This window comes from Palaemon carinicauda, chromosome 1 (assembly GCF_036898095.1).
Source record: "Palaemon carinicauda isolate YSFRI2023 chromosome 1, ASM3689809v2, whole genome shotgun sequence".
NCBI lineage: Eukaryota > Metazoa > Arthropoda > Malacostraca > Decapoda > Palaemonidae > Palaemon > Palaemon carinicauda.
In genome coordinates, this window is record NC_090725.1 from 204,373,413 (window position 1) to 204,386,045 (window position 12,633).

The 12,633-nt window shown below is 43.5% G+C and overlaps 1 protein-coding gene across 1 annotated transcript in view; it reads right to left on the bottom strand.

The window, feature by feature from the left end:
- Positions 1-3,755, bottom strand: part of Ctr9 (RNA polymerase-associated protein Ctr9) — a 154,293-nt gene extending 150,538 nt beyond the window's left edge. Inside the window, exon 1 of the mRNA XM_068387126.1 lies at positions 3,602-3,755. Within this exon, the coding sequence (XP_068243227.1) occupies positions 3,602-3,643 (42 nt within the window). The 5' untranslated portion in view covers positions 3,644-3,755. The remainder of the gene's footprint in view (positions 1-3,601) is intronic.
- Between the last annotated feature and the right edge of the window lie 8,878 nt (positions 3,756-12,633).

Sequence of the window (12,633 nt, forward strand, 5' to 3'; positions counted from 1 at the left end):
TGTAATTATGTAATTTAAAAATGAATGAACACTAAAGAAAGAACGAAAACCCCGAAAGGAATCGTTCTACAAGCTGAAAAAAAAAAACTACTACAATTAGATTCATAAACTAATTGAGACAAACGTACGGCGCAGCAACCCCCCCACACGGAAAGGAAGCTACAAGGGCGTAGTAACACGTAGTAAAAGGGTGAACGACCTCAAGAGAGAGAGAGAGAGAGAAAGACCGAAGTCAAACTCAATCGCCACCCATAAAATACGCCGTGGTGGCCAAACTGCCGAGGACACCACGTAGATCGTACACTACACACACAAATCTGAAAAGGAAACTTACTGATTTCTATACTCAAATATATATACAAACATGAAAACATGTTTACATATATATTGAGTAAAAGAAAAGTAAGCGATTAAGTAAAGACAAACAATGGCTGCCAAGAGAGGACCAAGACAGAGACGTCTGTCACAGTCCGAGCCAAAAGTGAAAGTGAGCATTCATCTGTGTGTGAGGGGGGGAGGGGTAGCTAGCTACCACTCCCCTACCCTCCCGCTAACTAGCGCGGGGGTAATACACCCTCGTTAAATTCTAATGGCTCGCCATTTCAGCTGCGCTAAAAGGTAAACCCAATGTAAATAGCGTGGTTTGTATTTCGGTTACGGAACAAACAGTAGTTTTTGTTTGCCAGGACTTCTGAATGTATAAAAAACATGGTATTATTACAGTTTCAACCATTATGGGAAATCTATTATATTAATATTTTTCCTGAGTAAAGCATGTGATAACAAAACACTTCTTCTCAATACATCATTGTCACTAATGCATACTTAGAGAAAAAAAATATTTCAGGTATTGAAGGTCTTGACTTTTTCTAAGTTTAGTGTATATCTTTCCATGGGCACGCAAGGTAGCTCTTGTTAGTTTGTATATATGTTTTCATCTTACTTGGCTCCTCCCCATTGCGTATTGTGACAATATTTGCTTGAATGCGCATTTCCTCCTCCCACTAATGTCGCTCCTCCAACCAAAATACTACTGGGATCTTTTAAAGTTATTATTGGCTTCCTGCTACTAATGTCGCTCTTCCAATGAAATTAAAGTTTTTTTTTCAAGAGTTATCGTTGGCTATTTTTTTCCCTTATAATTTGTTTTCGAAACGCCTGATTGTTGTTTACAGTATTTTCAATTTTGAAACCTGCCGGTCTCTATACGTTCGGACTCTCGTTACTTAACTGTCATGGATTCTCCGGTGCAGGTGTACAATATATGTCGCTATTCGTATTTTGAGGTGATCGCTCGATTTCATGGAAGTTATAATGGTACTCCAGAGGTTGTGAATAGGTTTCTTAGAGAGCATTCAGTCTTACCCATAAGTGTTAAGTGTGCTAAATGTGATTCACCTTTACTTTTCCGTGAGGTACTGATTAGGGGTAGGTTTAGGTAGGTCTAGGGTCTGAGACTGGGGTCCTTCTAGGTTAGGTTAGGGGGGTTTGTTAGGTTAGCTGGTTTAGTTTAGGGGTAGGTCTAGGGTCTGTGACCGGGGTCCTTCTAGGTTAGGTTAGCTGGTTTAGATTAGGGGTAGGTTTAGGTAGGTCTAGGGTCTAAGACCGGGGTCGTTCTAGGTTAGGTTAGGGGGGTTTGTTAGGTTAGCTGGTTTAGTTTAGGGGTAGGTCTAGGGTCTGTGACTGGGGGCCTTCTAGGTTAGGTTAGGGGGGTTTGTTAGGTTAGCTGGTTTAGTTTAGGGGTAGGTCTAGGGTCTGTGACTGGGGGCCTTCTAGGTTAGGTTAGGGGGGTTTGTTAGGTTAGCTGGTTTAGTTTAGGGATAGGTTTAGGGTTTGTGATGAAAGATTAAGGTCTGTGGTATACTTAACAGCTTTCAGGATTTGTTTTCTAACATTAACCATTTTTTTTATTGCAAATATCATTTGACGCCCCGCCCCCACCCAAAACCCCGGTTCCCATCTGGTGTCCCCCATAATTGTTGGGATGAAGTAGGGTCTTTCTGCATTACAACATAATATGAAACAAAAACAATAAAAACACGGTTACAAACACTGATTTTTCTGGAAAAACTTGTTGTTTTAACTCCAATTACATAGTAAATCTCTAAATCGGATGGTTTGCGGTCAAAATAAACGTTAAATCCGTTGGAACTGCACTATTTCTGATGCAACAAATATATTTTTATTCCAGTTTCCCCATAATGGTTGGAACTGTAATTTTACCGAAAACATGATTTTCTATCTCATTTTTGTGGAGACATTCGTAGCAGTATTCATCGTATTACAAATACAGCACCTTCTTACTTAATTGAGATGATTTGTTGGTTTTTGCACTGCCGTAAGTCACTTTGTTTGCAATTAAACATTATCTCATTGCACCTGTGTTCTGGCAAGCGATACATTTCTAAAACGTTAGGCCTTTGTTCTGTTCAAAGAAGTAACTTCCGACAAACGCACCACTTATCAGTCTTCTTCGGAACTACCGAGTGGAAGGAGTCTCCTGTGATATGTGCCAAGATGACAGAAGGGTAAAATTATAGATACGGACAGAACAACTTTTTGAACAGAAAAAATAGTTATTCCTGTAATAAATAATATGCTTTCACTGAATTTGACCTTCACTTCAACAGCATATGAACCAAAAACCCGTTAGACCATCCAAGAACACGGATAATTTTTTAGAAATCTTATGGTTTTTGCTCCATCGTGCGCTCGCTTCGCATGCGAAAAAGAAAAACATCAGGCTCCCATGTATTGGCAAGCGGTTCGTAATGAACTGCACTCTAACCCTACTGATTATTATTCCTTAAATAATTAAGTTTTTTATTTACAGTGAGAACAAGTGTCATTCAAAAAACAAAACGGACATTTTTCTGTAAGAAACACCTGCTTCTAGTAGATTAACATTTTCCACCTGTAACTATAATAAAACCGACAAAAGGAGAAAAGCAGAACTTTTTATTAGGGGTGTATGTATTATAGCGGCCACCTGTACAGTATGTATGATGATGCTGGCTAAGAATACGGCAGTATAAGAAAGGTCTCGGGAACATTAAACCTACCATTAGGTAATTAGGTAAGGACTTGGCTTGTGGGTTGGGTTAGGTTAGGGGGGGAAGTTTTGGTTAGTTGGTGCCCAATTTTTATGCACGCCTGAGGATCTGACTGCTAATATACAAAGGGTCCTTTTATTAGACCCTGTAACTTTGTTAATAGAGGTTTCCGGCAGTAGTATATGGAATTCTAAAGTGTACTTGCAGAGATCTATTTCAATATGCAAGTTCCGATGTCCTAACTAATAATACATCGTTTTATAATGTTTAAAAGAGGGTTAGGATAATTCATGAACGGGTGGTTGCCCCAACCTTTTGCTATAAAACACAAGAAAGCGAGTTGGATAAATATATATATGGTTCATGTATTTGGCTAGAAATTAATGTATCATATACATACCATATAAAGATTATAATTATTTGCAAAATATATTTGGTTCATTAATTAGGCGAGGAATTTCCGGTCGTGTCATATTACTTAGGGCATACAACCAACCCAAATATAAATCGTATCTTTTGAAAGATTTCTTTTCCAAGTGATGCCTTACCTCATCGCTGTCGCGTAAAGGAATTTCAATACAGGACGACATAATGGCAGGAGAAACATAAATATTTCTCCCGCAAGAAATACGTGCAGCTGAGAACTCACATTCACAATAACAACAACAATCAGTGATGCCAATATTACAAGATGTGGAACCTATCCAGTAGATTAAGTGATAGATAATTGGAATTAGATTTATATTACTTAATAATAGATGGATACAAATTATAATCATATAACATATGTTTTACATTTACACACTTTTCATTTCAGTTCTCACCGTATAATAGATAAAAACATTTATGAGATTTACAGGCGTAAAGTATGGCAATACTACAGAAAAAAAAACATAGGTACTTAAAGCGCAAAAATTGTACCACACTTTCTTACTAAGACTAAAGAGGGTATGTTGAGGAAGGATATTTAACGAAGGTATTTCTAGCACCTTGCCTTTAATCAAAATTTTTATCTTACATATCAACATCTGAGAGTTGGCGTTAAAACAAGGCCATTTTGACCGAGGCACTTTCTCTTACAAATAGTTGGCACTTTTATTTTCAACTTGTCTATTATATCGGCCAATTTCTTGGGTTGGCGATTTTAATTTCCATAATCTTATGCTTTTACTTCAAAGTGTTCTTAATTCTTTACAGCTAAACAAATTCTATATCTATTTATCATTTGCCTCCCTGTACAACTACCAAATCCCATAATTTACATTCTTGTTTCTGTGATTTTCTTTTTAAGTTTATCGCATTGAACCTTGTCTTGAGTGCTATCATAGTTTCTTTAGTGTTAAGTTCCTCTATGCAAGTTTGATTCATTTAGCTGATAAATCTCCATCCCTTTTAAATGATAATCCCCTGTATAGGCACAAACTCCTCTGTAATTGATATTTACAATTCCCAACTTTATTATTTCTGCTTTCTTTTTAATAATTTAAAAATCCTTAGCCATTTTTCATTTTATATATTTCTTGATTTCTCTTGCAGGTTCCTGGTTCCTTATTGCTCACTCCGCAAAATAAGTTTAAGGGCACTCTATCATTTTATAGATAGGTGCAAAGTTTCTAAGCTTATTCTTATTATTGTTATTATGCTTATATTATCTGTTCCTTAAATGAATTAATACAGTACTGTAAAGAGATTCTCAGTCTTTACTTTTATCCCATTCTGCCTTGAAATTAGATAGGATAACACCCTGCTATCATTAGTTTTGGCAACCTATTGTGGTTAGTTTGGAGATCCCTGCTAGGATTTTTCAGAGCACCTATACTAATTTTTACTTCAATTCAGGTACAGGTATGAGGAATAGCCTTTGCAACGGCGCCTTCAAAAATTATCTTATACTATTTTGTCTTTTTTTTCCACATCAGGTTTAATACTTCGTTTTTCTTTTCTATATTTGCTTCACTAAATAGAAATAGTCCTACTATTTTCTTTAGATCTTCCTCGTATGGTTGTTGTAGCTCAATTATTTAATTCCTTTCTTTTCTATATTCCTGGCAAAACAACAACAAGATTTATCAAATCTTCCTCCTCATTTTCACACACACACACACACACACACACACACACACACACACACACACACACAAACAGCTTACATTCCCAATTATGTCTATTTACAGTGTTTAGTTTTAACGTATTGGTTCTTGCTCTAAAAAATATTACTGAAGCAAATATGTTGTCATAAAATTCCTCTTCTTTAATTTCTTTCTTCCACGTTCTATATATTTCTAAGCTCACTTTACTTTCTATTTTTTTCCACTTTCCAGTGTCCCACTTTCTGGTTTCCGATTTTATTTCTGCCTTGTTCATTCTTCTTATCTGTTTTAAGTCTATACTTAACTCTTTTAAGTACTTTGCAAATTGTTTCCACCATCTTCCTTCTTTTTCTTGAATGCCCAGGATAATTGTTTTCAGAATTTCCTTCTTCCCATTCAGGGTACGATTTAAGTACTGCAGCTTCTCATCCATCACCCTTGCTTTCATAGTAGATGCACCTATCTTCCCTCTTTGGGTTCGGCCACACCGAACACGACGAGCGTCGCAGTAGAGGCATGACTTGGGCGGCAAGCCAGCGACCAAATGTTTTGTGGCCACACCGGAACCCCCATACCTCTCTTGCCTCCTCACTCCCAGCAGTCAAAGATAGCCCTCCTCGCAAACATGACGGTGTTTGAGTAAGAAATTACTTCCGATTGAAAATCTTTGTTTTAAACTGAACAATAGATTATACAAGAGTTTGGATTCACGATTTTAATAAACAGAGAAGGGAAAGTAAGTTAATTTTGAAATCAATGTCGCCAGTCTCGTTTGTACGACGACAGATTTAATGAATATATGCGTATTTCACAAGTCTTTTGATTCTTTGTGGGCAACATCCTTCTTAGATTCAGGTTCACAAAACAAACTTTACTTACTTTACTTACTTTTGATGGCTGCTTTTTTGGGCTCAAGCCATGTCGTCCTGATGGAAGTTCCTATAGGGTAGCTTCCTAGGGTATATTACAACTACGGCGATATTCCCAGAGAATTTACCTTAAGGTACCCAGAATTCTAACTCCTAGAGCGAATATCCCTAATGAAAGTACCAGGGATATCGCGAAATATCAGAGGACGTATTCTTGACACGCCACATGGCAATCTGCACCCCGAACAGAGATAACACTTCGAAGGGGTCAATTGGCAAGAAAACGAAAACGAGAAAGAAAAAGGAGAGCCGTTCACAAGGCTCTCTCTTCTCCCGTTTCGTAAGCGTGCATTGCGCCGATCCTGGCGCCATCTGTATTCCTTTTTGCGTAGCTTAACAACTCTGTGTTTTTTCCTGTGTCTCTCGCAAAATCTTGGATTTAATCGCTTTATTATGCTTTCTCCAACTTCGTCTGCCTCTGATAAGTTGAGTATTATTTCTTTTATGTATAAATGTAGGCTCTTGGTAATTTTTAAAGTGATTAATAGTAATAATCTTTGTTACAAGAGCCGTTGCCTACCGGAGGCGTCCTGGACGCTGTCGCTCGCTAGGTATGAGTTTTAGTTAGCCAGAGCGACGTTCCCGGCTGTTTTGCTTTAATAATTTTAGCTGTTTAGCGTTACATAGGATTTCCTTATTCGTGCTTTTAGTATTATTTGTTTTGGCGAAGTATTCGCCAATTCTGGCCTACGCTAGACCATGTAGCCTAGTCGTTTGGCCCTAGTACTTTCCTGCATGATTTTTGGATTTCCGAGTGTTTTAAAATTTTATTGAAGCTTTAGGCAGTTTTATACATTTAAGATTATATTGATTATTTCCAAGATAGTATACGAGTGAGTTTCGGTGATTTAGGTAATCGATTCTCTTGGCGCCTAGGCTAAGTTGCCTATGGAGCCTTAGTATACTTTCTCATACTCCCCAGTTGCTTTCTTTTCTTCGGAGAAGGTATGCAATCCCTTTCCCTCTGTTTAAGCCTTGGGCTTAACCCTAGTGGTTTATCTGAATTAACTTTCGATACAACTATATTGGGGTGTTACTGTACCTTCCTGTTCCTGTAAGTCTGGCTTCAGAGAGGGGCAGAACATCAGAGTTTTTAGTCTGAGTCTGTGTTTGTCTGGCTTGGGGTTGAGACTCCCTCGCTAGTCTGACGCAGACATAGGAGGCTTAGCCTCCTTAGGTCACTCCCGAAGGTTTCTGTACGAGATGATTCCTTCTTCTTGTGATCTAGCAGACTAGTCCTTGTTGCTGTTCTCGGTGGGAGGATAAGATCCTTTCCCTGGGAGTAGCAACACCTTCCTTGCTTTGGTTCAGTGGGGGTTGGCAAGTATTGCTGGCCTCCCTCCTTGGATCTCCCTTAGGCTAAGATGAGTTTTCTTGGCTGCGGGTGATTCTTTACTAAAGCAAGGTTGGTAGGACCCTCTTTGTCCCTTCCCCCTCTATCTCTGTAATGGCCTAGCCGTTACAGTACTGTACGTCATTCTACATCTGGACCTAGTATAGGTTAGGATGTGGAATTGACTCAGTCCCTTGCCGGCCGGCAGAGTGTGCCGGCCGGCAAAGGTCTTCTGCTTTGAGTGCTGCCCGGACCTCCCTTGGTCCCTCATCCATGTCTGTCTGTAGAGCCAGACGGCATTGGTCAGGAAGCCTGAATTAGATTCTCCCCTTCCTTATATGCACTCTTTCGGATTGCCGGGCTTTGAGGTAGTACACTCTCTTATCCTGGCATCCATTCTGTTTTCTTCTAGTGCTGTACTCGACCCGGCTGCCGGCCTATGTGGCCGGCAGCCGGGCAGTCGGAGTTCTCTGGTTCTTTTGCTGCTGGCCGGCATCGGTTGTTTACCTTTGCCGGCCGGCTATTGTCACGCCCTTGTCTGCCGGTCGCTACGAGCGGTGGCCGGCAGCCGGGTGCTACCTTGTGTAGTTGCCGGCCGACATTGGCTGTTGCCGGCTGGCAGTTACTGCCGGCCGCCACATGCATTTGAACCAGCGTTCTGCCGCCTTATAGCTGTTAAGTAGTATACTTTAAAGCTAGTTATGGTGTGTGCCGGCCGGCACATTACCTTCTATACTGTACCAGTATTCTTCAGTATAGCATATACTGTAGGGAGAAAACTATAGTATAGTATTGGTACAACACTGTGTTTTCTAACACTTTTGTGTTGTCTTGCACAGCCCTTTGGTGTTGCCTTACAGATAAGAAAGTGAGTTCTTTCTTGTCTATTATCCGGTACTTTAAAATCATACCTTAGGTGTGAGCTACACCTGTTTCCTCTGGAAATTTTTCATTGGTTACTCTAGGACAGATTAACCATACGATTTTATTATCTGGAAGGCTGCAACAATTGGCTGTACGGGAAACACAAGTGTGTGTCTTTCCTTTCTGTTTTGTTATGCTAACTGTGCATATCCAGTGATACGTAGTTCACTTGATACTCATGGAAATTTCTTCTCTTTACAGGAGGACCATCCGAAGTGCGGAAGTGTTTTCTGCAACGTCCGCAGTAAGAACTTCTGCGGACATGAGTTATGTAGGAGGCACGCAGCATGCGCTGTCTCCAAGGGTGATCTCCGGTATTGGGACCCTCAGGTATGTACTGTGTGCTCTAACCTGATTACTGAGGCTTTTGATTCCCCTAGGACGGCTGAATCAAGGGAGATAGCAAGGGAGAAGCTTCGTACCTGGGTAAGGGGCTTCCAGAAGAACACCTCTGGACCTTATCTTCCAAGTGAGAAGATGAGGGCTTACCTTTTCCCTAGGGCATCAGCTGATGCAGTGATTCCCCAGCCCCAAGAGGAGATCCCCCTAGTTCAGATCCCGGTGGATGCTGAAGTCGAGGTCGCCTTGCAAGACATCCAGTTGGACGACAGGATGTCAGACGTGTCCGAGCGTCTGGAGGAAGACCTCCTGGCAGAAGGCCAGGAGGAAGATCAAGCCCCAGACATTGTAGAGGAAGAGGCCGATGAGGTGTCGGCGGCTCCGGTTCAGATCCCTGAACCTATTCCCTCAACATCGTCCGCTCTCCCAGTAGAGCTGGGACAGACCCTCTCCTCCATTGTTGGGATGATCCAACAAATGCAGAAGGAGAATAATGAGAAGGCGGCTATAATGGAACTGCAGATGCAGAAGCTTGCAGCATCACGTGGGCCCCAGAAAAGGCTCAACGTGAAAGACCTTCCTTTGTGCTCAGATGCTAACCCGTGGAGATATGCTGAGCACATGCCGATGACGATTGGAAAGATCGTCATGTCGGATAAGTTGGGTTCAGTTCCCCTAGAGGAGGTGGAATTCTGGCCCAGCAAAGGGTCATATCCGGACTGTTATGTCCGGTTGAGGAAGGAACCAGCTTCAAAGGAGGAGACAGAGCCGAAGGAGGTCATAGTGATGGACCACGCTAAGGCTCAAGCTTGGCTTTCATCTTCGATGAAAGAGAGGGGCTTCACGAACTCAAAGGTGGCTGCATTGAGTAAGAAGCTCCCTTCCTTTGTGTCCTCTCCTGCTAGAGCCTTCCGATTTTTGCAGAAAGGGTTTGCGGCTGTGTTAAAAGCAGTCGAGGCTGGCAAGCCTTGCCCCTCCTTGGAGGAGTGTAAACCCTTGTCGCTGGCCCTGCCTATGGACCACAAGGACTGGAAGGACGTCCATCTTACCTTCTCAGTCGGGAAGTTGGAGGCTGATATTGCCGGACGTCAGTTCGGTGAGAGCCTCCCTAAGCTGTCTGACTTTCTTTTGCGGAGAGAACTCGAGACAAAAGAAAGACTGGCTGCCTCAATGTCTCTTCAGACCACTCTTGAGACGATGGCAAGTGACCCCAAGGTCCATGAGATGTTCATGGTAGTGGCCAAGACTCATCTGGCCACAGTGACGAAGGATCTTTACAGCTTCGTCAGGGCGAGGAGAGCTTGTAGGGAGTTCGTGTTCACCTCGGCTACGGTGAGGCACGAGCCAAGGAAACTGATCTCCTCCAACAGATGGGGCAAAGACCTTTTCCCTAGCGAATCGGTCAAAGAAGTTGTTGATAAGGCCGCTACGGAGAATAGAAACCTTCTCCAGAAGTGGGGCCTGCCTATCAAGAGAAAGTCTTCCCCGGATGAGGGTCCCCAACCAAAGAGGAAGACTAAGAGGACTAGGCTACCGTCTCGGCCAGCCAAGCCATTTAGACAGCAACAGCAACAGCAATTGCCGATGCCTTCAGTGCCCCAGATGGTGGCACAAACCCCGACCACATTCCAGTGGGTACCCCAGGCCGTGTCGACACAGTCCCCGGCATTCAACCCAACGTTCGAAGGGCAGTCAACTTCCTTTCGAGCAAAGCCTAGAGGAGCAGCCAAAGGCTCGTCTAGGCGCCCCTCAAGGGGAAGGGGATTCAGGGGTGGTCGCAGTCAGGGAGGCAAGACCTCAGGACAGCAGTCCAAGTGAGATGATACCGGTAGGAGGGAGACTTCAAAGTTTTCGGGATCGGTGGACCTTCGATCCCTGGGCCCACAGCCTACTCAAGAATGGACTGGGCTGGAGCTGGTACAGCACTCCACCCCCGTGCCCTCGGTTTTTCCAACACTCCACCCCCGTTCTGGAGGAGTACATCCAAGAACTGTTGGAGAAAAAGTGATCCAAAGGGTAAAGTCCATAAAATTCCAAGAGAGGCTGTTTTATGTTCCCAAGAAGGACTCGGAAAAACTCAGAGTCATTCTGGACTTGTCGCCACTCAACAAGTTCATAGTGAACTGCAAGTTCAAGATGCTAACACTGCAACACATAAGGACCTTACTGCCCAAGAGGGCATATACCGTCTCCATAGACTTGTCAGACGCCTATTGGCACGTTCCAATCAACCGTCGACTCTCCCCCTACCTAGGGTTCAAGCTACAACGAAGACTATTCGCCTTCAGAGCCATGCCATTCGGGCTAAATATAGCCCCAAGGATCTTCACGAAGCTTGCGAGCGTAGCTCTCAAACAATTACGCCTAAAGGGAATTCAGGTGGTAGCCTACCTGGACGACTGGCTGGTGTGGGCAGCATCCAAGACAGAATGCTTGCAAGCTTCCCTGCAAGTGATCCAGTTCCTAGAGTATCTAGGCTTCAAGATCAACAGAAAAAAGTCTCGACTTTCTCCATCTCAAAAGTTCCAGTGGTTGGGAATCCACTGGGACCTAATGTCACACCAATTCTCCATCCCGGCGAAGAAAAGGAAGGAGATAGCTGGTTCTGTCAAGAGACTTCTAGATTCCGAAAGGATATCAAGACGCGAACAGGAGAGAGTACTGGGTTCTCTCCAGTTTGCTTCGGTAACAGACCCGGTGCTAAGAGCACAGCTAAAGGATGCAACCGGAGTTTGGAGAAGTTATGCATCAAACGCGCGAAGAGATCTGAGAAGACCAGTTCCGCTTCGTCTACGTACTCTTCTCAGGCCTTGGTCCCAAGCCAGACATCTAAAGAAGTCGGTACTTCTTCAGCCACCTCCCCCGTCGGTGACGATTCACACAGACGCCTCGAAGGAGGGGTGGGGAGGTCACTCTCATCGGAAAAAGGCCCAAGGGACTTGGTCCAATCTATTCAAGACCTTTCACATAAACTTTCTAGAAGCTATGGCAGTGCTCCTTACTTTAAAGAAAGTCTCCCCGCGTCACTCGATCCACATAAGGTTGGTGCTGGACAGCGAGGTAGTTGTGAGATGCTTGAATCGACAAGGATCAAGGTCGCCACCTCTCAACCAGGTGATGTTGGCCATCTTCCGATTGGCGGAAAAGAAGAAGTGGTACCTGTCGGCAGTTCACCTTCAAGGAGTCCGCAATGTGACAGCGGACGCTCTATCCAGGTTCACACCGATAGAGTTGGAATGGTCTCTAGACGTAGGATCGTTCTCCTTCCTCTTGAGTCAAGTCCCAGAACTGCAGATAGACCTCTTTGCGACGAAAGACAACAAGAAGTTGCCCCTGTACGTGTCCCCGTACGAGGATCCCTTGGCGGAAGCAGTGGACGCGATGTCCCTCGACTGGAACAGATGGTCCAGGATTTATCTGTTCCCTCCTCACAACCTTCTGTTGAGGGTCCTCAACAAACTGAGATCCTTCAAGGGAGTAGCGGCAATAGTGGCCCACAAGTGGCCGAACAGCGTGTGGTTCCCCCTGGCATTGGAACTACAGCTGAAGTTTCTACCGCTACCAGATCCAGTTCTGACCCAGCGAGTCCAGAAGTCGACTGTCTGCTCTTCATTACAGAAAACCCGGACCCTGCAGCTCAGGATTTTCTCTCCCTAGCGGTGAGAAAGCGTTTCGGGATTTCGAAAGCCAGCATAGACTTCCTAGTGGAATATAAGTGCAAATCTACTAGAAGGCAATATGAGTCATCTTGGAGAAAATGGGTGGCCTTTGTCAAGGCGAAGAATCCGCAGATCTCGACGGACTTCTGCTTATCTTTCTTCATCCACCTCCATGGTCAAGGGTTAGCAGCTAACACGATTTCAACGTGTAAGTCTGCTTTGACAAGACCCATTCTATATGCCTTCCAGGTCGACCTCGCTAACGAGATCTTTAATAAAGTTCCGAAAGCCTGCGCTAGGCTCAGA